This window comes from Pseudopodoces humilis, chromosome 3, assembly GCF_049639895.1.
Source record: "Pseudopodoces humilis isolate 2021_Gansu_Grassland_sample_001 chromosome 3, ASM4963989v1, whole genome shotgun sequence".
NCBI classification, from domain to species: Eukaryota; Metazoa; Chordata; class Aves; order Passeriformes; family Paridae; genus Pseudopodoces; species Pseudopodoces humilis.
In genome coordinates this window covers 89,500,979-89,526,018 of record NC_142202.1, presented here as the reverse complement: position 1 = coordinate 89,526,018, position 25,040 = coordinate 89,500,979, and the positions used below count along the sequence as shown (strand labels likewise).

The window sequence follows — 25,040 nt, the reverse complement described above, 5'->3', positions numbered from 1 at the left end:
AAAAGAAGATGTGCCTTGACAAAGGAAGTGCTACAGCATGTTGGCATTTTTCCAAGTGACTGCCTTTTACCACTTATCTAAACAAGAGACAATATAAGGTGTTATTATGAAGTACACAGGAACCCATGAACCACAAGGCACTGTATAACAACCCGAATATGTAGCTCAGCCATTATGAGAAGCCGGCAGAGCTGCTTGGGCAGAGGCAAGAGAGCTTGGGGCAATGCCACGGTTTGTGGGTGGCCAACAAGCACCTCTGTGACCCCTGGAAGAGGCTGCTGCCCATGGGTGCAAAGCCAGCACTGCAGAGAGACACAGGTCTGCTCTGGCTCCAGAGCCAGCCTGAGGCCACAGCTCGGGGCACGTTTGCCCACAGACAACTCTGGGCACTTGAGCTTGATGCAGGAGAGCTGTAAATTGAGCTGTGCCAATTCCAGCGATTATAAACCAGGCAGCTACATTCATGAGGTCAGATGGGATGGTCAGAACAGCTTCTGGCCTCAGAATCTCTGCACACAGAGGTATCTTCTGTCTGGGCTCTGACAGGGGGAATTCCAACAGGCTAGGCTGGAAATGATGGGGTTTTCTCACATTAGAGGCACACAGATCACAGTGCCAAGAAGAGACGTGTAGTTTGCCTACTGATGTTGCTATGTCATGGCCTAATTCAAGGTGGTAGGAAGACCTGGGAAGCAGGGAACTAAAGGAAGACACTTAGAGATGTCAGGGCAATGGAGCTCACTGCACTTTCTGCTTTAGCACCTCACATACTTTCAGAGAATGATGAGGATTTACACCTATGCAGTAAATTATAAAAAAATTGAATATAGGAAAAAAATTTACACTACTTTCTATTAATTCAAGTAACCACAAAATCACAATTTGTGAATGCAGTCCTTCAGATATCTATCACAGGCCATTTTATCTGCTGGATCTAGTAAGGGAAAAATACAAACACCAATGCCAGAAAGCAAAACAGTTTCAACAGTTCAACTAGCCCCTAACTAATCTGACAGCATTTTTTGCATTCTATTGTCTCCAGCTTCAGCACATTTTTAAGAAAGATCAAACAGAAGAGAAAAAAAAAATCCTTTTTTTTGTTCAAAACACAGTAGAGAACACATGCAGCTTTGATAATTTGTAAGTTTCTAGGTATCAAAATCCTGCAGAGAGTATTTACTGAATGAAATACAGATGGGATGAGTTGCATGTGTGAAGACAACAGAAAATACAAAAGACCCACTTGTAGCCACTCTGAAAATGTTCTTGTAAAAATCCAGGGAACTCAACTGTAGTGCAAGACTCTTTTCTGCGGGTCAGCCTTATTGTTTGGTATTTCAAAGCAAGAAAGCAAACTAAATGTTTTTTCAGTAGCTTTAGTTTCTATTCATCACAGAACAACCAGATCACAATATAAATGAAGTCAACCATTTACTGCTTATCCAGACAACGCTTCTGAAAGAGATGATGTCATCTCCAAGTGCCAGATGTCTAGCATAAAAAAAAAATAACAACCAGCAAACCCAAACCTATATTTTTTTTTCTCTGTCATTTTGAGAAAGTTCTCTGTGTGTAATCCTTAATGATCAGATTTTTTAATATACTTTAGCATGAGCAAGCTAACAATGCAATTTGCTAATGGCCCTTCCTTGCTGCAAAGCTCAAACCCTTAGCCTCCTTCACGGTTAATTGAGCAGGGATGGCTATGTACACTTCAGACTGCAGAGAGTGCAAACACAGCATGTTTGAGTGCACATTAAATTTCTCTGGAAACAAAGTAATTTCAAACATCAAGGTAACTTCTGAAGCCTGTGCTAGTATCTGGTGTTAGATATAAACATTTTAGTCAGGGACACAAACAATAGGAGAACTTTTACCCTGAACATGACCACCAGGAAAGCTCACAGTTGAAATTTTGGATGGCTAAAACATTAATTCAGTTTATTACAGGAAGATTAACAGGTTTTTGATCCAAAACCTTCCAAGCATCCTAGTTAGCCATCTGAACAGAAAGGAAAAGGCCTTTCACTCATCGAGGTAGCCCATTTCACTACAGGCTAAGGAACATTAATATCAGCCTGAGACATGAAACAGCCTGAGCACTTCTGTTCTCCAAGTATAGTATTTCAACTTTCAAGGCTAACATTTCAGACTTTTTCATAAACACTGAATTAGAATTTTAAAAGTAGAAATACTCTAAGTGAAATCGTGAGTCCAATGGTTATGTTTTATTACACCTACAAATACAGGCTCTAGTTTGGAAGATGCCCTATTAACTTGAAACTTTTTAACACGTAAAATACTATCACAACAAAATCAAGGTGTAAGAGAAAGGGAGAGAGCCCACCATGCCTTTGATAATCTCATAAGGACAGTAGAGATACTTATCCACTAACTGTGCATTATCATCAGTATTTCTATCATTTCCCATAGGAGAAAACCAGAAAGACTATTAACCTAAGAATGCTAGAACAGAAAATAAGTTAATGAGTAATCAAATCTACTCATAAAATTTAGTCCAAGAAAAGTTTGTGTGAGCCTTTTGTATCCCACAAGCCTATCATTTACACACTATAAACTGCTTAAGTAGAGCACATTTGCTCCTTAAGCATGGAAAGAATGAATTACAGCATTTGCATGAGTCTGAGCAGTTGTTTGCTAGAGATCCAGTTCCCCAAATTATCTCAAAGCCTGTGAATTAAAAGTTATGCAAGAAAAAGCAATAGAAGTAATTCTCTATATAGCCCTTCTATTTCAGGATCAAAGTCTTAATTAGCACTAAGTACTCGTTCTTGCTTATAACTGAGAGAATGCGTTCACTTCTGCAACTGCACATGCTTTTTGTCAGCCTGTAAATTCACACAGCACACAAAATCCAAACAACAAAAAGCCTCAAGCTCTTTCCTTGCACTGATTTTAGTGATGTAGTTTGGAGCCCAAACAGCAGAGCAGACTGGAGAAGACTTTCCAAGAGATCAACACTGATGCTGGATTTCTGTGATTCATTTTCACACTGCAAACAGCAGAAGAGCAAGGCTTATAAAGATAGTAAGTTTTCCCTTTGACTCCATCTTATCTTAAATGTTTTGAAGCAAGTCTAAACTTGACATAATTTAATAAACACCTCAAAAGTATATAATGAGCTAGACATGCATGATTGTGGTGGTGTATCGTCCCTCTCCCGGGTGGGAGAAATTATCTGAGAAATGCTTATTAGGCCTCAGCAGAAATTAAGAAACTTTTCTCTCAAAGCTATTAATGAGTAGCCAGGAGCAACGCTCCAGTAGATCCCTCCCTCAAAGCTGAGTTCTGTAATCAGGAAAACAGAGGTAATGAAGTAGCACCTATTTGAACAAAAAATCCCATTTTTTTACACGCATAAAAAAAAATCAAACAACATAAGAAAACATAAGAGACTGTGCCACAGAAAAACTCAAAGCATATATTTCAGTAGAGGGGACCATATTGTTTCAGAGGGTAAAATGTCATATCTCTGTTACACTGCAGATTATCCAACTGTACCAAGGAGTTTCCTCTGGTGTCTGCTTCTCAGTTTGAAAAGCCAATGTGCTTTCGATTATCAGCCACATCTGAGGCACTGTGTAAGCTGACAGTACTTTACAGCATGGGTAAGTTGACAAGGTAAGGGAAGGCTACTGACCTCTGTAATCACAGTAAAGAAAATGGTAAAGATGAGATTGCTAACTGTGAAGTTTGTGTACCAGCTCAGACCAGTAATAGGACCTTTGCAAAGTCTTATAAATACCAGCTTCACTCAGTATAAAAAAGACTGAAATACAAGACATTAAAATGCTTGCTTCTCAAAAACAATCAGAAGAAAAGTGGTTAAGAGTTTGTACAGTAATTAAAGTCTGAAATCTAGTTTTTCCTGGTTTTGCTTAGAGGTCAAACCTTGGTGTTCTTAAAATTGCTTATACTGAGAACCTTGGGTTGAGAAGAAAGCCAGACATTTTAGCGACTGAGGAATTTAGCCTCCTGTGTCAGTAGTTTCATATTCATGCAGTCTTTTATCAATATCAGTTGATGTGGGTGCTCATTAGGAATCTTCTTTTTCTCCCTTCCTCTGTGGTAACAAGAGATATAGACCTGGTTGGAGTAGTAAGTGCAGCAGTATTAGAAGCTGTATTATTTCCATTATGCAGGAAAAAGCAGCCATGCTTAGCTCAACAAACAAGGCCTCACACCCTCTTACTCAGCAGTGACGTTTTGTACAAATCAAAGAACATTCCTAAGCTGTTCCTGAATTCCAGCTAAGATTAAGAGGGCAAAGATCTCTATGTGCATTAGGAGATTATTTGTATTATTGTGTACTTCATGTTGTAAATGGGTGTGTTACCTATGTTTAAAAAACTAAGCTCAGACAAAGTATTGTTTGATTCCTGTTAGAAAAATAAATTATATAAGCAAAAGACATTAACTTAGCTCTTTGCTGGAAAGAATGCCTTTGGCATATGCCCATTCCCTCTGCTCACTCAAGTGAAAGCTCAGATGTTCCCACTGAGCAAGGGGAATCAGTTTTGGACCAGATCCTGGTATCGGCATTTGACTCCCATGTACAGATTTCAGTTGTCCTGAAGATGGGTGGGGCAAAACTGGAAATATGGATTGAACTGTTAAGCATGGTTACCAAAAATTTGCTTTCCTTCAGATATTCTGCAACTAAGATTGTATTTTGTTTTCTTTTATTGTAAAAATAAAATAATCCAACCCTCAGAGGAAGATGGAATTTCAGTAATTGATATTAATAGGTCATCTAGACAGTTTGGGAGAAAAGATCCTTTAAAAGAAGTGTAGAGTGCTATTAACATGATTAATGGCCACTTGTTCTATTTCAAGCTGCCTACATAACTCTGTCATTCTTCAGTTCCTACTGGTCATAACTGAAGAGAATGAAAAGTATTCCTTTCCTTGATACAAGGCCCAAAGGAATTACAAGACCATGAAGTGATGTTAAGAAAATTTACTGCAGATACTGACTGTGAACTCTAAAATTCACTCCACCTTCTAGCAACATTTTAACATGAAAATCTCTTTCCTAAATTGGGAAGCAGATCAAACTACAGAGAGAAAAATATCATGAGAATATATCAATACTCCTAAAGTATAGAGCTATTACATAGCCTTTGAAAAAGATCAAATGGAATGTTCTGTCCTACAAATATCTGTAATAGCATAGCACAGTAAAAGTTTTATACACAACCAAGTGAAGATATTTTTGTCATAGATAAATTACTATTCAAATACTTAGTCTAAGCTAACTTTCAAAGATAATGTACTGTATCAAAATATTTACCTTGCTCCTGTTTGGTGCAATGCTAAATAATGCCTTTTCTTTTGGCAAATGGGAAAGTACAGCATCAGGATAAAACCTCTTTTGTTCAAGTAACGGATCACTTCTGCTTTCAGAAAGAAAGTAATACAACTTTTCAGATTTACTGCTGTCTGAAACATTTTCAATGACTCTGCAAGAAGTTTTGTTCAACTCAGTTTCTTCATGTTGTCTGCCTAAAATGTGGACAGCAGAATTCAAAGTAGCTCCTTTTCTATAACAAAGACCACTGGACTTCTTCAGGAATGCTAATTCTTTCCTGTTAAGATCCTGTGAGCATTTAATTTTCCATGCACAGTGTTTCTCTGAATTGCTCTTGTCTTGCTCCTTTAACCATGTGTCTGTTTCATCAGACTTGGTGAGCCTCTGATTATCACCATGAAAGCTCTCCCCACAAAGAGAATCACTTTTTGCTTTGCCCGAGAAAACTTCTGCTTTAGCAATTTCAACTGAAAGGTCTGTACTCACAGGCAGAGCATTGCCAGCCACTGTCACTCTCCCGGGGAAGAAGTCGGCCAATCCCACACCCTTGGGATGAATCTCGATGTTTTCTGAAATCTCCACTTCATATGGTCTTTTTTCTTCATTTTCTTTAACGTGCACTGAATCTGATCCTTCCTCAGTTGATTTCTTTCTCCTCTTTCTTCTGAAATATTTTCTTCCAGGGGAATGTTTATCTGGACTTAAGGGAGCTTTGGCAGGATCTAAACACTGTTCTTCCTTTTCAGCCCTCACACATCCACAGACATTCCCCATTTGGCTGTCTGTAACTCACAGCCACACAGTTTCACTCATTCCCATATATCTATAGACACTTAAATCCTCCTCATAAATGTAAGAACTGCCGTTTCCACCGTAATTTCTTCCAGACCTCACATCCACCCGTCTCAGTACGTAGCCATTTTGCTTATGAGAAATGCACACGCAATAAACGCTGTGGCTCAGTGCCCAGGCAGGGCCTGTGTCTGATTAGACACTGTGGCTTATTTCTGGCCACCAATCCTCTTAAATAAACATCACTGTTCCAGCGTTGGGCTGTAATGCTGATTGCCTTTCACAGAGATGACATAGCATTTATGAGCAATAGAAATTTCTCACATGCATTTTAACTTCCCGTTTCACTTCGTAACTTGAGCAAGATAAAGTAGAAAAATATGTAGCAACCTTTGAAACTATTAGCTACACTCCAAATCCAAAAGTAAGCAGCACGGTAAATACCAGGGGTTTAGTCAGCAGATTTGTTTTGCACTTCATATGTTTTTATCACCCATCCAATGATCCACAAATGGGAAGATTATATTAAAAGATCAGAAATTGCTCTGACAGCTTGCTGGGGGTCAAGTTTTTATTTGTATGTGGAGTTTTCATAGTGGCTAATGTGACTTTTCACAGATTTGTCAGCTATAAATAACCTGCTGCTTCACTGCCATCATAACAGCACAACAGCTTTGTCAGGGCAGTGACACTGTGTACTGGGGCTGAAACTGCAGTAGAGTTAAACCTTCTGGCAGATAAAAGTGGAACAAATCACAAAAGCCAATATATCTAGAAAATCAACCTTAAGATTACTGTTTATAGAAATGGAGCTTTAGCCTCCTCCCATGCTCCTGTAAAACATTTCCATGTGGCTCTGAGCATAAGATCACAGAAGCATCCAACTAAACCTAAAACTAAGTAGAAATATATACTTTTTAAATGCAAGCAAGTCTAACCTCTAGTATACTTTGGAAAAATCTTCTTAACTTTCCTCTTTGTTTTTGTCATGGATATGTGAAATCTACTGAAAACATCACACATTGTCAAGGACAGATGTGTATGGTTTCTCACACTGAGAAAGAACTACAGAGTGGCTTGCCAGGGATTATCAGGTGTTACCATTGACTTTCCCTTGCTTATTTGAAAAGGAATTGCAATAATGAGACCCAGAGACTCTTTTCCCAGAGGCCAGTTCCACTGAAGTATTCCACATTTTACTGACATGATCTAGAATGAATAATACAGCAAAGATCTAGGATGAGCCTCCAAAGAATTTCCAAGGATACAGTTGCTCACTGTTGACTACTCTCAGGGTACTGTGGTAAAATTTGACAGTAAAGCTTAGAAAATTTTATACTGTCACACCACAGAATACTGTGACAGATGGGCAGCTGTGTACAGGCACAATGCTAACCTGTTTCTTTCAAAAGCAGAGATTTGTTCTATGACTGACTACACTTTTTCAAAGCCTCAATTTGTATTTGCATTTGTAGCATGCTCAACATACAGGTGCACTTGTGACATTTTCTCTCTTTCCCTCATTAAAAAGTTGTATCCTAGTCCCATTTAGAAAAATTACATTAGAAAAGTGACTTTTAGCTAAGACCAGAGGACTTACTAATTTAAAGCACAATTCCACATGGGTCTGTGTTGGATTCTGACATGCCCCTCCTTTATTAACAGAAAAACACATTTAAAAAAAAATATCTTTCTAAATGACATCCCTGTGTTTGTACGAAGAAACAGCTTTTACATCTAAATATATACTTCTCTTTCTTCTCTCTCACCAGAAAAGACTATTCAGGACTTTACAGTGCCATGGGCCAAGGCTGATTTAATTTCACACAGATACAGTTCCTGGTTTAACAACAAGATGCCTAGTAATAATATAAGGTTAAAGAGATCATAGTATAATAGTCTTAAAATATATATTAAAAATATTATCTTGATAAAGCAGAAATTATGTAAAATATGAAAGACAAGTGTTCAACATTTGAATGGGCAACTGCAAATCTTCACCCTGTCTAATTCAAGATGTATTAATGTAACCTACCACTACTACACAGCTAATGTTATTCTTCCTCCACAAATTTCACAGGGGGCAAGAATTTCCTTAAAAATACCACAAATTTAATTTTTCAGTGCAAGTATAGTTTTAAATTAATACATGTGGATATCAAAATTTCTAAACACTATTATATTAGATTATTTTACTGAGCTTTACTGGCGTGTGATTTGATATGTATTTCCTTTAAACTGTTTACATTTGTTTAACAGTCACCATGATACCACCTCCTGTCAAACAGAAAATGTCCCTAAAGTACACTCTGTTATGTCCAAATTCCTGTAGATTCAGTGGCACACCGACTGTCACAAAAATGTAAAATAATATCTAATTCAAGATAGAAATATATTATTGTTATTTTACAGCTGACAATTACATTTTCTAATGCAACCAGTAATTTACAGAGTCCCTGATCTTGCACATCCTCTCTCATTCATACTTTAAATATTGATTATTTTCTTAAGAGTAACTCAATTTTTCAAAAATCAGGTGCTGCTGAAGTAGAGTTTAAAAAAAAAAAAAAAAAAAAAACGGCAGCAGAAATACAAGAATCAGTTCTAAAGCACTGGTTACAAGATCAGTGTTCCCAACAATCCTGTCCTACTTCTCTATATTCTGAGTCAATTTATCCAAATTCACCTGCTGTAACTGCAGCTAGTCCTAGAAGAGAGCCACAAGGATGATGAAGGGTCTGGAGGGGAAGCCTTGGGAGGGGCAGCTGAGGGCACTTGGTCTGTTCAGCCTGAAGGAGACTGAGAAGAGACCTCACTGCAGTTACAGCTTCTTGTGAGGGGATGTAAAAGATACAAATTTATACCCACCAATGCTGCAAAGTTTTATGGGGAGATAAACAGACTTTTTCTGGCACAAAAACACTTAAGAAGTATAACATGAATAAAGGATTAGACCAACACTTGTGTGAAATTTGACCTGTCTTAGAGGCTGCTTAATCACAAACAAGAGGTTAAGACATGGAAAACAAATTATTAACACTGAAACATGAAATAGCTCACACAGATTCGTATGGGTTTGCATTTAACCAGAGATTTCTGTAATTTGTCAAGCATGTCTGTGACTGGGATTAATTTCTTAACATAGGACAGGTGCATAACATTAAAATGGCAATGTTGTTTAATATCTGTGTATTTGTTAGTCTGCAAAATGATAATATCATTCACCGTATTTACACTGCTAATTTATGCTTTATCATTCATCTCATATAGCTAGTAATCATTGTACAGGAGAAGCTATTCTACTTTGCTAACCAAACCATGCCAGGGATCTTTTTTCAAAACCCTACTAGTAATGCATTTCAGATACTCCTGGATCTAAGTTCCCTTTCCCTTACTTTTTTGTGTGTTTATACAACACAGCAGAAGTAATGGAGCATTTAGCACAAATGGGACGTGTCATTTCACAGTACTAAAACAGCATACCAGATAACCAGCAAGCATTTTGTTGCACAGCCCTAAGGTCACATGCAGAATAACACAGAGATAAACATAAGCCAAAGAGAAAGTGAAAATTAAAGTAGCACAAGATAGAAAACAAGGATAAAAACAAAGGCTTGCCAGCATAAACAAAAGGTTTGGAGCTGTTTGAGCTGTACTGGCAACCACTCCTCAAACTCTCAAAGAGAAGTTCAACTACCAAGTCACAACCAGCAATAGAAGAGGTTTTATATCCCAAGAGATGGTTACAAAAAGAGGAATTTGCTCCTTACTGGTGGTTTAATGGCATTAATGACAGAGACTTCATGCTTTTCTCCCCCTTGATATGATTCAGATGAGTTCCAGAAATTTCAAGAATTCTACACTCATTTTCTTACCTAAGACTTAGGAATTTCACTATTTTTTTTATGAATCACTGAAGAATTCCAGAAGAAACAACTAGGAGTTCAGCTGAGAAATATAATATCACAAGAGTATATCCTAACACGCTGAAGGACAGGTAATGCAGCTGCACTGTGTTAATGACAGACAATGCAGCTACCACATGGAATAAACTTCATCCTGCAATCACATACAGTCACAGATGGGAAAACTGGCCACAGAGTTCCATTTTTAAATCTTTAAGATCAGACCTTGAAACGTTCTGGTTATTTCAAAGCAGAGTAAATTTCAATCCTTGGACTGCAAGGCACACAGCTTAGGCAGCACCAGGAATGGTTGCCAGGAGAACAGTGACTGAAGGCCAGACCCAGCTCTCCTGATCTCTCATGGCCACCTCAGGAAAGCAGGCAGCACATCTACTGAATGGTGACCCTCCCATGGGACATCCCTCTGTCTTCTGCACATCATTTACTGAAATGGGCTACCACAACTGAGCTGCCTCCTCCTCTGGCTGCCCTGTATGAAGGCCACAGCCTTAAAAATCCACCTTTCTCAACATTCCACCAGCACTGGTAAAAGTTTAACTGCTGATGCTGGACCAAATGAACATTCTATAGGCTGCTTGGGGGAAGAGTAATCCAAAGTGATTTCCTCTTAAAGGTTTATGAGGAGTCAGCAGCAAAAAATAAAAGAGCATTTGCTGGCTGGAAAGAGAAATGTAAAGAGGTTATAGGTGCCTGAGAGAAAGTGCCCATCTGGCTGGATGGTACTGTAAGGTACTGTAAGATCTGGACAAAATCATCACTGACCAGAACCTTGGAAAGAACCATCCTGCAGAGGTCTGACAGCAAAGAGCAGAGGAGAGTGGAAGGAAGAGTGTTTAATGTCAGTTCCTGAGCTGAAAAATTAAAAACTGAAATAGAAGAAGTCTATTGAGTCATTACTTAGAACTTTCTGAAATTTTTAAGGTCCGAGCTCACAAAGGTCTACTTTTAGCTAGATGGAAGTTTAAAGTTTTTCTTTACTTCAACATACTTTTTTCAACCAACTGCAAGTGCTTTTAAACATTTAATGTTTTTTAAAGAATGCCTGCAGTAGTTTGAAAAGAAATTATCACCAGTTTTCACAGAATTTAAATCTTACTAAAATTGTGATGACTTTATGAAGACAAATGCTGCTTTCATTTATAGTTGCTCATCTCCAATGTTGTCAGTGAAAATGTACTGGATGTTGAAGAAGTCCATTAAAGTATTAATTTGGATATTTATACATACAGTACAGCCTATGATTATACAAAATACTATAATCTGATTTAGCATGTTCTGCAGGTGCCAGGAAAATAACTTATAACAGCTATTACATTATGGAACTGAATTTAAACTAAGCCACCTACTACTAAAAGCATGCGAAATACGTACATTGAAAGCTTGCATAAATCCTAGTAACATACACGCACTGGAGTTTCTCAATACCCGCAGAGGAAATTATTTTCTTACATACTCAATTTAGTAATCCACCAGATTTCCCATTCCAGCTTTTCAGTATCTCTTATGTAATTACTTGGGACACAGAAGAATGGATACTTGTGCAGCTGCAGAAGTCAGTGCTGTAACTTAGAATAACATTTATATTTACCTAGTTATGCATACCAATTCACAAAGACATAACCATCTCTAGATGTTATTCAGATGCAAGAGGAACATAATCCTCAAATGTGTATTATCTTTTATTTTTTTCATCATGTCTTTCCCCTAAATCATTCCAATAATCAGAGGGATTTTCTATTTTGAGTAAATAATACCCTCCAGATAAGGACCATGACTCAGAAAAACAATAAGCCACAATCAACACCAAAAAAAAATTTCTGGCATCTTGACTACTTCCCAGATTGCAGTGTTACTAGAATATACATAATTGATGTGTAGCAGAGCCAGTAACATCACACAGCAAACAGCTTCTTATGCTCACTTAGAAATTAATTACTTCTTCAAATGCTGGGAAAATTAAGGGATAATTCAGGTTAAAAGACCCCCACTTAGGTGTCTAGATACTCATGTTTACACACTGGCTAGGTTTTGAAGAGTTCACTTTAGGCAGTGAGGGCAGGATTCAGCTTCCTCAACATGGGCTTCTGGAGCTCTTTGAGATACCCTGCAACACCTCAACTGGCCTCCAGCTGCAGGTCCAGAAGATCATGAGACTCTCACATGTCTGGTGTCTCATCAGAGAACTCCACACATATGTCCTACATACTCTAGGTCATCTCAGATATCACTCAAATGCCACCTGTCTTTAGGAGACTGAATCAAAAGCCCTATACTAGTTGTATAATTCAATCAACAGTAACCTTTCACATCCTGGAGCAGAGGGATAAGAAAGTCAATTGAGACACTTTAAAATACCTGAGATATCCATATGGAGATAACATTTACATCACAAGACCTAAGAAAACCTGCTTCCCACTGCATATGAAGTGTCATCTCAGAACACACACAGCAACTATGCTGAACAAGTGAGTAACTCCACAGGGGCTCTAGGCATCTCCTTGGAGCAATCTGAATTACTCCATCAGCTTCACCCTCTGTATTGCCTAGCCCTCCAGGCCCCAAATCTGCTGCTAAACATGTTTACCACCATTTAAGAAGCAGTTTATCCTGGCTGATCTGTCTCTCCCCAGATGAGAGTGCATTTCCCATAAGACCCATGTCATGCTTCTCATGCTCACACGGGTGTCTCACAAATCTCCAACAACACAGATGTTTATGTCTAGCTGAGTGGAGTGAATCTCTAGTAGCTTGTTAGTTGACTCACTGTCTAGGCTGTGCTAACCATAATAGACTAAACCGCAATCCTTCCGATTATCAGATTAAAGGGACAATTTAGACAATTGCATAGGAACATAGCTCCCCATAAGCACATGGATTTAGGTGTCTTAACTTCAAACTGAATCTAATCAAAACTTTCCCATTAACTATTGAACTACTGCATATTGAACACACTTATTATCACAAAGCTTTATCCCTTGGCGAACACTCCACTGGTACGCTTTTCTGTTCAGATTTTTCCCTCATTTTTAATCTAAGTGAAGAAAAAAACCAACCTGGGGTTGTAGCATGTACTGTCTAACCCAAGACATGTACATCCTTCTGAACTTCACATTCTGAACCCAAAGTGGCCATATGTGGGTGACAAAGACACTGAATTGCCATATTCTTCAAAGGAAGTGGCATAGCAGGAAATGTCATGCAAGCACAGACTAGAGCATGGTGCGTGTCTTACACCATTTTACAAATCCCTTCTCCATTAAGTGTAGGTAAATTGCAGCCATTAGTAGTGAAAATAATACATATTTTTTAAACATCCTGGTCTTCAGTTACTACATATTTACTAAAGAGGCTAAATATTTTTTTTATTTACTAAATACTAAATATTAATATTTGGTCAAACACCAGTAGCCATCCTTAAAATTACCTCTTTCGCACATTTTTTAAGATATTATTTTGAAAAAGAAGGCCATCAAGATGGCAAACCCCATACTGGGGGGGCACCAAACACAGCCCACACCAAACAGCCAGTAGGGAGAGGCTGTACCATACTGTACTCAGTGTTGGTGCAGCCTCACCCTGAGAACTGTGTGCAGTTCTGGTCCCCACAGTTTAAAAGGGCATGAAGGTCCTTAAATCTGTCCAGGAAAGGACAACAAAGCTGGTGGCAGGGATGTCTTAAAGCATGTCTTAAAAGGAGCACCTGAGGACTTTGAGTCTGTCTAGTATGGAGAAAGGGAGGCTGAAGAGTCACCTCACTGCTCCACAGGGAACTAGAGGGAGCATTGAGCTCTTTAAAAGAGAACCTATCTATAGAATGGAAGAAAAGACAATGCGGGGAGCTATTGACCTGTCAGCCTCTCCTCTGTGCCTGGGAAGATCATGGAACAGATTCCAGGGAAGATGTTAGGATGCCCCAGTCCTGGGAATGTTAGGATGCCCCATTCCTGGGAGTGTTCAAGGCCAGGGTGGATGGGGTTTCTAAGCAACCTGGTCTAATTGAAGGTGTCCCTCCCCTGAGCAGGGGGGGTGCAATGAGGTAATTCTCAAGGTCCCCTTCCATCAAAAGCATTCTGATTCTCTTCTCCCAGGTATCATTGGACACATGGGAATACTTCAAAACTGTGCTGGGGTGGTATAGATTTGACATCAGGAAGCATTTATCTTTCTTGAGGGTGGTCAGACATTGGAACAGGCTTCCTATACAGGTGGTCAATGCCCCAAGCCTGTCAGTGTTTGACAGTGATGTATTTGGAGAATGCCTTAAGGAACACGCTTGAACTTTCAGTCAGCCCTGAATTGGTCAGGCAGTCCCACTAGATGAGTGCTGTACATCCCTTCCAATTGAAATATTCCACCCTGACAGATCTACAAGATCTGAATTGTACCTGCAGACATTTGGTTGGTAGTTACTTGGGTTAGGACACAGTGAAGTGTGTTTTGGATACAATTTAAATGCTTCAACATATTTCATATGGAGCTGACTACCCTACAGGGGAAAATCCTTGCCACACCAGTATAAATTTGTTTTCCTTTCCATTCCTTACAACTGGTAACACTAACATTCATCACATTTTACAAGGACATAAAATTGTGCCAGATATCCTGTGCTTCATCTAATGAGAAAAACTAACAATTTCATTCTGCAAAATCCTAATAATCAGGTTCAGAAACAAATACACATCAAGTAAAGGTTTAACTTCCACTAACAGCTTCCATCGTTAGTCGTTAATAATCTTTATTTCTTAAAATAGAATAACTTTCAATCACAGCCTAATTCTGTAGGTCATGCTTAAATATACTTAAATCTAGACATTTTTTCTCAATATAACCATGTGGGAGCAAAGACTGATGTGACAAGGGGAGCTGAGGGAGCTCCAGGTCCTTGCCAGTGGTTTCTCCTTTATTCTATGTGCTGGTCTGGGCTAAGATGTGCACCCTGTTTATATCCAGGTACCACTGGCCCTATTCATGTCTTTGCTTCTCATTAGGATTTCCAGAAGGGCACAATAGGTCCTAGAAGCCTTTCTGGGTTTTTTTTAAGAATTTTTTTTCAGTCATAAATCCAGTGTGGAAGACTCATAAGTGAACCATGTTTCTTCTGTGTGATCTTGCAAATTTCTGATCATTTAAAATGTTTGCACAGCAGGGAGTTCATCACTAACAATGCTGCAGTCACTAAATGGGAATTATCTGTCATCTGAATTACATCATCTGCAGCCAGGGCCATTATGCAAGCCTCCTTTTGAGGAGCAATTTAACACCACACACTGTAAGGCTGCATTATACTGTACACAATCCCTCCAGTGTACAACAACCAGAGTGCCACCTAGTGTGACCCACGCCACCATCGCTGGGGCTGGAAACAAATGCTGACATGGGAGGAACTACCGAAGAGGCTGAGAGTACAGCTTGCTAAAATACTCATAGCAGCAGATCCTGAATGAAAAAAAATATTCAAAACTTTTCAATATATTTCAATACTCATCAAAAGAAGTCTGTAGAATAAAACAGGAATGATATGTCCAAATGCTGGCAGGAATACATCAGTTACTGTCTTTAATGATGTTCAAAACTGAATATATTTTGCTTTGACCCCACAGACAGGAAATTAGCAAATAAAATCTTGAGATTCAGTTTATATCATGAAATAAGATACATCAGCAAAACCTTCAGAAACACATTAAAGAAGAAATAAAATCTATGGAATCCCGTCTAAGTCGACATTCCTCACAACTATGCAAGAATCTTACCAAAAAAATACAGTCAAGCAAAATTAGGCTTACCTGAAAGTGCAAAATTATGGTCCATATCAACCCCAAAGTCAATTTGGGATTCCCATCTGTGATATCATCATTTCTGATGTTAACCAGTTTCACCTGCCATCACAGAAAGAAGATAGAGGCAAAATTGAAATAAATGTGCCACAAATACATATTGCATTATACAGGCATGACTGTAAAGAATGCACTACTCACTTCCTGAGCCTACTCTGCTGGGCTTTTTAATTCTCAAAAGCAGAAAGGAATTACATTCTGCCTGTAAGCAGCCTGCCAGGAATTGCCCTCTCCCACTCATACTGGGATGAGGAAATTCCTCAGCTGTCAGTAGGCTGGTAGATCTGCTCCCCATGCCAAATACCCTTTGCCTCAGCTTTTGTCAAAAGGGGAAGGCACGACAGAGCAGGGCAGGATAACATGAATACAATGATCCGTAGCTGCTGTATCAGTCCCAGGGCAGTGCTGACACTGGGAAGTTATCACTGCTGTTCTTCCACCCCACGCTTTCCTGTGCTTAAACAAGGATTCAGCAGCAGGAGAACTGGCCTGCTGAAACACAAGTCTGGCTTGATAAAACTAGGAATTTAGTATCACATTTAAGTAAACAATGGCTTAACAAGAGTTGCTGTTATTACACTCCCATAAACTAATACACAGTGAGTTTTGTAATTCCGTTTCTTTAATTTTATTAATATATTTAATTTCTCTCTATGTATTATGCATCCATATAGCAGTTAAAGACAACTCAGCTAAAAGACATTTTATTTTACGCTTATATCAGTAAAGTTTCATGCACATGCTTTTCAACATATAGCCTGTTATCGAATAGACAAGCAAAGGCATGTCCTTCTTTTGATCTGCAGACGTAACTATTTGGAGGGAAAAAAAGCACCAACCCACACTCTGCAAGAAAGACAGGGTATTCCACAGTTTGTTGTTTGTTTATTTCTCAAGTCAGGCTTCAAAATTATCAATACATAGGCTCTCTCTGCCCTACAATCACAATAAAGCATTGTACTTGGAGGTTATACAGCCAACCTGAGACAGTTAACTCCTAAATACAATTTAGAAACACCTCTTAGAGGGCTGAAAGTTGAATCAACTGCAAGCCCCACTGACAATTTGCCAAGACCAAAGCCCTACAAACATTTTGTATACTAGAATACAGCCATCTTCACAAAGCTGTGAGGCTAAAGAGAGCACAAAAATCCTCAGATCGCTATCAACAGCAGCACGTGCACGTTCATAAACGCGAGGATGACACAGCTCTACACTTCCTGCATTTCAATACACACGCTCTGCCATGCATAAATAAGGCACAGTGCAGCACAAGTCCTGAGGTTCTGCTGCATAAAAATGCCAGTGTGACTGTCAAGTAGCCATTCATTTACTTTGTAGTGTACTGGTTCAGTGGCTCGCTTAGGTTAACAGGAAAAGTTTGCTTTGAACTCAGCAAAGGAGGATTTAGTTCTCAGTGCACACACATCATTCAGTGACCCGAAAGTAAGTTTGAAATTTCAAAATGCAAAACAACACCTGGTTTCATAACAAACCTAAGTCTCTGTTTATGGTTTGCCACCTCATATACTCTCAAACCTTTGAAGTAGCAAAAACAATTTTTATTTTTTAATCAAACAATCAAAGCCGATTTTCAGTGTCAATTCATTGGGATGTGATGGATAGGGAGGAACAGTTTTTCCTCCCATGTTTTGGATTTTTTTTTTTAAATTGCCATTTTGTAAAGGGAGAGATCAAGACTTCTGTAAGCATTTAAAAGATATTGAAAAGTGGAAAGAAATTCACAGTAGCAGAAATGCAACAGTGGGGATTTCAAGTGTCTGGCTAAAAGGAGATACAAGTGAAATCAAGCCTGAATCTTCCACGGTGCCCAGGTGGTTCTGACACGTCTCTAATTGGTCTAAAAAGACCAGTTTTGTTTTAATCAGGATCAAAGTTTGAGAAAGTTTTCCTAAAACAAACACAATCAAAACAAGGAACTCCCATACACCATTCTAATATATTTGAATTGGCATTTTGCACTAAAAATTAGATTGTGAACAAAACTGCATACCAGCTAGTGTCTGGGCAGCATGAAAGAGTTAAATTTACTACAAGCAGCTCCTAAGGATGTCACCCATAATTTTCTCCTCTTCAATAACATATAGCACATGAAATGTGTTGTTATTGCTCAGGGAAGGGTGGTGTAAATCTACCTTTCCCACATCTCTCTTAACCATCTCAAGCATGATACAAAGCTGAGCCTACATGAGCAGCTGCTAGACAACATGCACAACAGACAAAGCAGGAGAAATTTATTTATTAGCTATAGGTGACAAAATTTTCATTAGTCCTTTTTTTTAAAATTATTTTCATCATACCTGGCGCTTTTTCAAATAGTCAAGTGCAATTTGGACGTTCTGCAGTCTGTGAAAACGCATCCGACCTTTTTCTCGGGGCTACAAGTGGAAAACAGTAGTTGTGAGATCTTCTCATCAGACAAAAGAACTGCCTGATTTAAATATACCATGTACAACAATTGAAGCACTACAGCTTTAATGAAGTCAGTATCTTTGGTGGAAAAGTGTGCTTTAACTACTTGTTTTAACTGTAGTTATGTTTTAGTACAGTGGATGGCAAGAGAGATCAATGGTCCCCAACGGCAACTTTGATCCATGCAGGCTGATACCTGTTCCCTGTAAAATACTATTAAGGCCAAGAGGGCTACTACCTACTTAAACTAAACTGGAATACATTATTATAAAATATTGACAGCATATTAAGCAAAACAAAAGTAATGTCATGGACCTTTACATTGTTCTAGTAAAATGTAATGGAAAAGCATACCAGCTTACCTCTGTATGGAACTTCATGGCTTAATGGCATGACTGCATAATCATTATGATAGCTATACATATTTACTTAAAGCATCTAATAAAGACAGTACCTTCATCCAAACATAATAATATAACATAAACAGTCCTCATGTGTAAGCTTAAACTCTTGACTTGGGTAGAAAACTTTAAAGCATGAAAAAACCTAACAAGTCACTCCCCTCAAAGCAAAGTCAGAACTATCAAAAAGAAACTGTAAAATAAAAATGAGCAGTGTGTTAATGGAAACATGGCAAAACTGCATGCAGTTAGTGTAAAATCACCAAGAAGAATCACACAGAAAACGCGTACTTAGCTGTCACAGATCAGCATGGGAAAGCAGTTAAATTTCTACCATCAACATCATATCCAAGTCCTTCTATTCTTCCTTATTTCAGATTTTTCACAAACTTTCACAGCAATAAACTGAAGCGGACTATAATTGCTAGGGATCAGCCATGAATATGAGCATTTCCTCAGACAATCACTGTGAAACACACAGATAAGCTCAAGCCTTCCTCAACTGCCTTTCTTTTCCCCCTATGGAGTATCAGATGCTTGCCAAAAAGAAACATAGGAAAATGAAGTTGAATAAGAAGCATAAACTGAAACAAAAAAAAATTTAATTTCCATTACAGAATCTTCTATTTAGCCCCCTGTTTCTCACACCAATAACTCAGGGTCAAGCATTACAGCCCTTGCTGTCGAGTAGCTTCCATGGATGGAATGAAGGACTGCAGACCTGGAACTTGGTTTTCCACAATAAGGAAGGCATAGTAAATCCCAAAATACACAGTTAGCATCTCAGAGGGGAAATATTTTTTTATAAAACAATGCAGCATTTTCATTTATGCTGCACTCCAGAAAAAAAGGCACACAAATTCCACTGAAATCACAACTGCAGCACAACACACAGGGGCCAGGGAGGCACTCGGGCCCTATGACAGCAAGTTGCTTTAGCAAATGCCAAAGTGCAAGGTCTAAAAAGGCATGAAACAGCTCACTTGGACTAACAAGCACCCTACATTTTACACTTCATGAGTAGATATTTCCCTTCTGGATGGGCAAAATATAGAGAATAGATAACTCAGCATTTGTTGCAAAAAAGATAAACCCTGCAAACTATCTGTAGTTTTAGTAGCCACAACACAAATCTGTTGCTTATCTTCTAATCTACCTGCTTTGATAAAAATCACTACTACATATGGTAAATTCTAACAAACAGATCTACACACTGAATTACCTTATTTCAAGATATTATCCAATATTACGGCACACACACCATGCACATAGTAAACTGCTGTTTCTAATTATGACAAATCAAATTTTTACCATTGATTTCCCTAAGATGAAGTCTTTGTCTAAATTACTTGTATATGGACAATACCGTTTGCAAGTTTAAAAAAAAAAAAAAAGTCAGTTTAATAGAATTATGGTATTTCCCTACCATTTTAAAAAATTATTTTATACCTTCTTGATGGTGTTGTCCAGTATACATTTGTGCCATGGTTTTGTACAGTTTAATCAAAGAAAACAAATAGAAATCTTGAGCATTTGCATTTTAGCTGTTCTGAATAAAAATTTGTCTTTACCATGCCTCCAACCATAAACACATGTATCCTGGTTTATCAACAGAAGTTCTTTCGTCCTTTCTACAGCCCACTACTGCAGCACACCAAGCTAAGAGTTTACATTAGCAGACACCACACTTCAAACACTACATTAGTACAGTTACGGGGGTCGGCACCTACCCCCTTATCCTCATCCTCCACATCCTCATGCTGTTCATTTGCGCATGCTTCTGTTGAACTCACCAACCGTAAGGTCTTCAAAAAATCTCGCTCTCTTGGCTAATGAATACAACAGACAGGAGACAGGACAGCAAAAACACAAGACAGACCACAAATGAAAAGAAGAGCATGAAAAGAAGAACATAATGAAGAGAACAAATACCAAGCAAGGGAAGTAATGCTCACAAAGAAAGGAAATGGCACCTGAGGAGTGTGTTAGACAATTTCAGGGACATTTGATCCTTGTTATTTGTAAGTTACTCCCTTAAATGCAAGAAGATATTAAGCATCCAATACTTGTTAAAACAAAAATCAGAAAGAAAAGAACAGAAGAAATAGTGCATTACCCTATTAAGAAAGAAGTCTCACTAACCACAAGAAATGAAGAGAACAGACTGCACTCCCCCACAGAATTCACACCAGCATATTTACCAACTGAAATATTGTGTCTTGGTATCAGGTCACAGATTACAGAAAATATCAAAGAAATCTACAGCACGCAATACACAATACAGAGAAAATGCATAATTAACAATCTGAAACCACTGTATTATGATCTAAAAGCTTACCAAGGTGTCTCCAGAAAGGACTTCTAGAAGTGAGATTAAGTTATGTCCATCTCTTAGGTCTTCATATAGGTCGTTCACATGCTTTCGAACCTGCACAGATAAATGCAAAAAATAAATACATGATCCCTGTTTATACCTGAGAATTCATATTCATATTAATACATATCTTTTAAAATACAGATAAGCCTCAGCTATACCTCAGAATTGCTTTTTTTAATTTCTTCACTTTCACAACAAATTTACAAATGAAAATTAATTGTAATAGACAAAATTCACATCTGAGCCTGCACTTGCACAGTTTCACCGCACTTTATATCACTTTTATTGAAAGAAGGACAGTATTAAGTTGCAGGTAATGAATGCATGTAGCAATGAAAAAAAATCAGTAACTGACAACTTAAACAATATCAGATACTCTCCTACTTGGACCTAAATAAGGACCATTTGACAACAGTAGCTAGATTCAATGAATTGTAAAAAAATACACAACAGGTATCAGCAGCAAGCACGTTCACTGCAGTCACACTGAAAGTAATACACTTGCTAATCAAAGAATACCATCTACCAATTAACACCATATATTGTCACCTCAGGTTTCTTACTGAGCTTTCCCAATGACTCACACATCCACCTTACACACCATACCAAAGAACTATGGCATTGGGTTGATCTAGTGAGAGGCTGCAATGACAAGACAGACGGCTGGAAGATCCACCTTTACTGACAGGCACAACAAACCTGGAGATATCTGTCCACAGGCCAGCTTCTTGATTCTTACCACTAGCTTAAATATAACTTTATCTGAAATGTCTTAAGCAATTTCAACCAGCTGCTCTTTGAATGTGACACAAAGGACCCAATTTTTCAGAATTTGAGATTTTTAACTTGCAAGGGCAGAGGTTGAAGGCTTTCCAGCTACAGTTTAATGTCAGCTCCCTGGTGTTCCTGTTGAACCACCAGATCAGAAAATTCCTAAGCTTAGGATAAAATACACCATCATAAATTTTCTTCTTCCTCATCTCTGCCAGAGATGAGTTGTACTTCCAATATGAGATCTATGAGACACACTCTGCCAACATATGTGTGTGATGAGGGCAGAAAGAATCCACCCAGATCTTCTACTTAATACAACAACTCAGTTTGCCACACTTTTGGGGGAATTTTGAGATTCATGCTGTTGCATAAATAACAGTCTCCATAGCTAAGATTAGTTTCATAAATGCTTTTTAGTTCAAGTTTTCTTACTCCAATTTTTAAACATTAAACTACCCTGCAATCTGTTTTCACAAACACCATCATTTTAATTGAGAGTAGCATCAGAACATATTTACACTTGTGCTGAAGACTAGCCAGAACAAGTCATCTAGAAGACTGTTCCATGAGGAATTACAACACATATTTTCCAAAACGCTTACAGGGACTCTACATACACAGACAAGTTATAATCCAACACCCTAATACATATACATAAGCTTGACACCCTCACACACATACACAAAATAGTGTATGTATCATTTTAATTTTAGTTACTTTTTTTTTTAATCCTGCAAGCAAATAATGAAAAAAAATAACTAAAAAATGTTTCTCTGATAATACTGAAGCTCTGCTAAGCTGAACAAAGAAAAAAGAACAGGGGTTCTCCTACCACATCTCTGGTAAAAACAAAGAAAAGGGAAGTCGTATAAATAATTGATATCTCTGATATCTCTTGATATCTTGATATCAAGATTTGATTAGGATAAATGCTTGAAATATGAGAAACATAAAAATCTTTAATTTTTAATCCACTTGTTATTTGTTATTCAAAGAACTATATCAAACTGAGTGCTAAACTCTTTCTGTTTAAAGTAGGCAGATTTTCTTTATGACAAGACCCTGTCAGAGGGCTGCCTGCCCCACCACCCAGGACATGTCACTTTCCACTTTTCTTCAGAGAGCAGAATCCCCAGCCAGAACTGATTCACAGCGCAGGCTGGTGGCCAGAGGCACAGGAAGACATAATGTTAAGGACAGGGTAATGTGGCGTACATCTCAAAGACACTGCACCAGTGTCTTTAAACCAGTTAAAGGACGGTTTGTGCAGCACCAAGTCAATCCCCACACTCTTTTCAACATAAAACTCAGGGGGTTTTCCCAATGTGCATGTATCTGAATTGTGGGGTGAGAAAACACCACTATTTCTGTTGTGTCTGCTTTTTTATCCATTAGATGCAAGATAATTTTGTTATCCTGCTACTCTGTCTCTCACAGCACACATTTGTTAACCTTCTGTTTGTTTCTTATGCTCTAAGGTTCCCTAAGTATTACAAAGACAACCATCTTCCCCAGTTTATCTTTCTAGAAATCACGGACACTTCAGAGATGAACTCACACTGGATATGAAAAAACCGGCACAGAGCTGCCAAAACAGGAAAACCAGCAGTACACCTAATGCAGCTTAGTTCTGCTGGCTGGCAATTACTGTGAGGATTAATTATTTAGTACATACTGTGCCAGTCATCCTGGTACAGGGCAACATAATAAGAATTTCTTCCAATACTCTGAGCAGCAGATGTGCATCTAAAATGCTGTATTTGGGCAACTGATGTGAGCAAGTATGTTCACTCAAAGCATCAGATCACCTCTTTTGAAAGGGGCATCTTGTGCTCCTCAAGAGATCTTACACTGAAACTTCAGGAAAAGTTTGAAAAAACACCTCTATCACATGGGCAGCTCTTGTCTCTCAACATATATAACAAATTATTTTAACTTACATTAACTTCATTGCCCTTTACTGCCATATTCAGCCTCCTTCAAAACACATATTACCACAAGTACTGGATGCAGGTGGGGGTCCTGGAAAGATGTGTGGGATCTACTGAGCCCATAGAATTTCACAACAGTTGTTGGGGCTTTTCAATAAAATCACAGAATTGTCAGTCCAACATTTTACAAAGTAGGTTACACGTTGCCTCAGGCAACTTCTTGCAATATTCTCATGTGAGTGTGACAGATTTGATAATTTGGGCATGAGAAGAGATTTTTTAAGGAAGAGTGGGAAACACTGAGTGGCTGAGGTGTATCTGACAAAACTTAAAACAAGAAAAGCAAAATGGCTTCACCAGTGAAAAGGAGACAGAGTGAATGTAAGGCACTGTTTCAGAAGTGATTTATCTTCTGATCTTCATACTGTGACGTTTGTGGTAAGGAAAACTCCATTCTCCTCGACATAAGCATCAGATATTTTTGTATCATCCCTTTGCAGCAAGCTTATGCTTTGCAGTCTAGTGCCATGGGGAATCTCTGCACCACCATCAGCAAACACCCAGCACACACACAGATCCCTCAGACTTTCATGTTAGGATGTAGTGTACTCCAGACCAGCGCCTAAAACGTATGGAGCACATTCTCAACTGAAATAGCATGTGAAGAAGCAGAAACAAACATTAATGTGCTGCAGAATCTAGAGTGGAGGCAAAAGAGACTGGAGAGAGAACATAATCGGATCAAGCAGGAACAACTCAAAGTAACGCCCATGTACTGGAGGCCACCAGGAAATCCCTGAGGCAGGTGAGGTAATCACTGTGGCCCTGGCAAGCTGCATGACTTGGAAACAAAGCAGAGTTTTGTGCTCACTTACTTGTAAAATCACCCATTCTTTTACAGGGTCAGGAAAGCAGACTACTATAACCAAATACCTGCCTTAAAAACATCAGAAGTCTCCCTTTCTATATTATAGGTAAGCTGAACTGATGATTGTGAGAACATGCCAAATTAGACCTTTTCTTATGGTTTTTGGAAAAGGCAAAATGAGAATCAAATCTGAACCATACTTATTTTGAACAACTGAAGTTCAGTTGTCAAGTCGTCAAAAAATCAGTGTCAGTAGCCAGGAGTTATCAAGAATTATAATATTACAGATCCAGCTGTGGCTGTTCAGATTCAGATGCCTGCTAAAGTCTTTTTCAAGTACTGCTCTCCTTGCTTCTGGAAGCAAAGTTCATT

At 38.4% G+C, this 25,040-nt stretch overlaps 1 protein-coding gene across 10 annotated transcripts in view; it reads right to left on the bottom strand.

The window, feature by feature from the left end:
* Positions 1 to 25,040, bottom strand: part of DST (dystonin) — a 284,904-nt gene that overhangs the window by 161,354 nt on the left and 98,510 nt on the right. For 7 of the 10 annotated variants that reach the window (XM_088053348.1, XM_005518112.2, XM_014263412.2 and 4 more), the window contains 3 exons: positions 21,057 to 21,146; positions 18,206 to 18,283; positions 15,834 to 15,926 (listed from right to left, as the gene is read on the bottom strand). In XM_088053348.1, the coding sequence (XP_087909474.1) occupies positions 15,834 to 15,926; positions 18,206 to 18,283; positions 21,057 to 21,146 (261 nt within the window). Of the gene's footprint in view, positions 1 to 15,833; positions 15,927 to 18,205; positions 18,284 to 20,448; positions 20,548 to 21,056; positions 21,147 to 25,040 lie in introns of all 10 variants that reach the window. The other 3 variants (XM_088053354.1, XM_014263409.2, XM_088053347.1) reach the window with 2 other exon arrangements.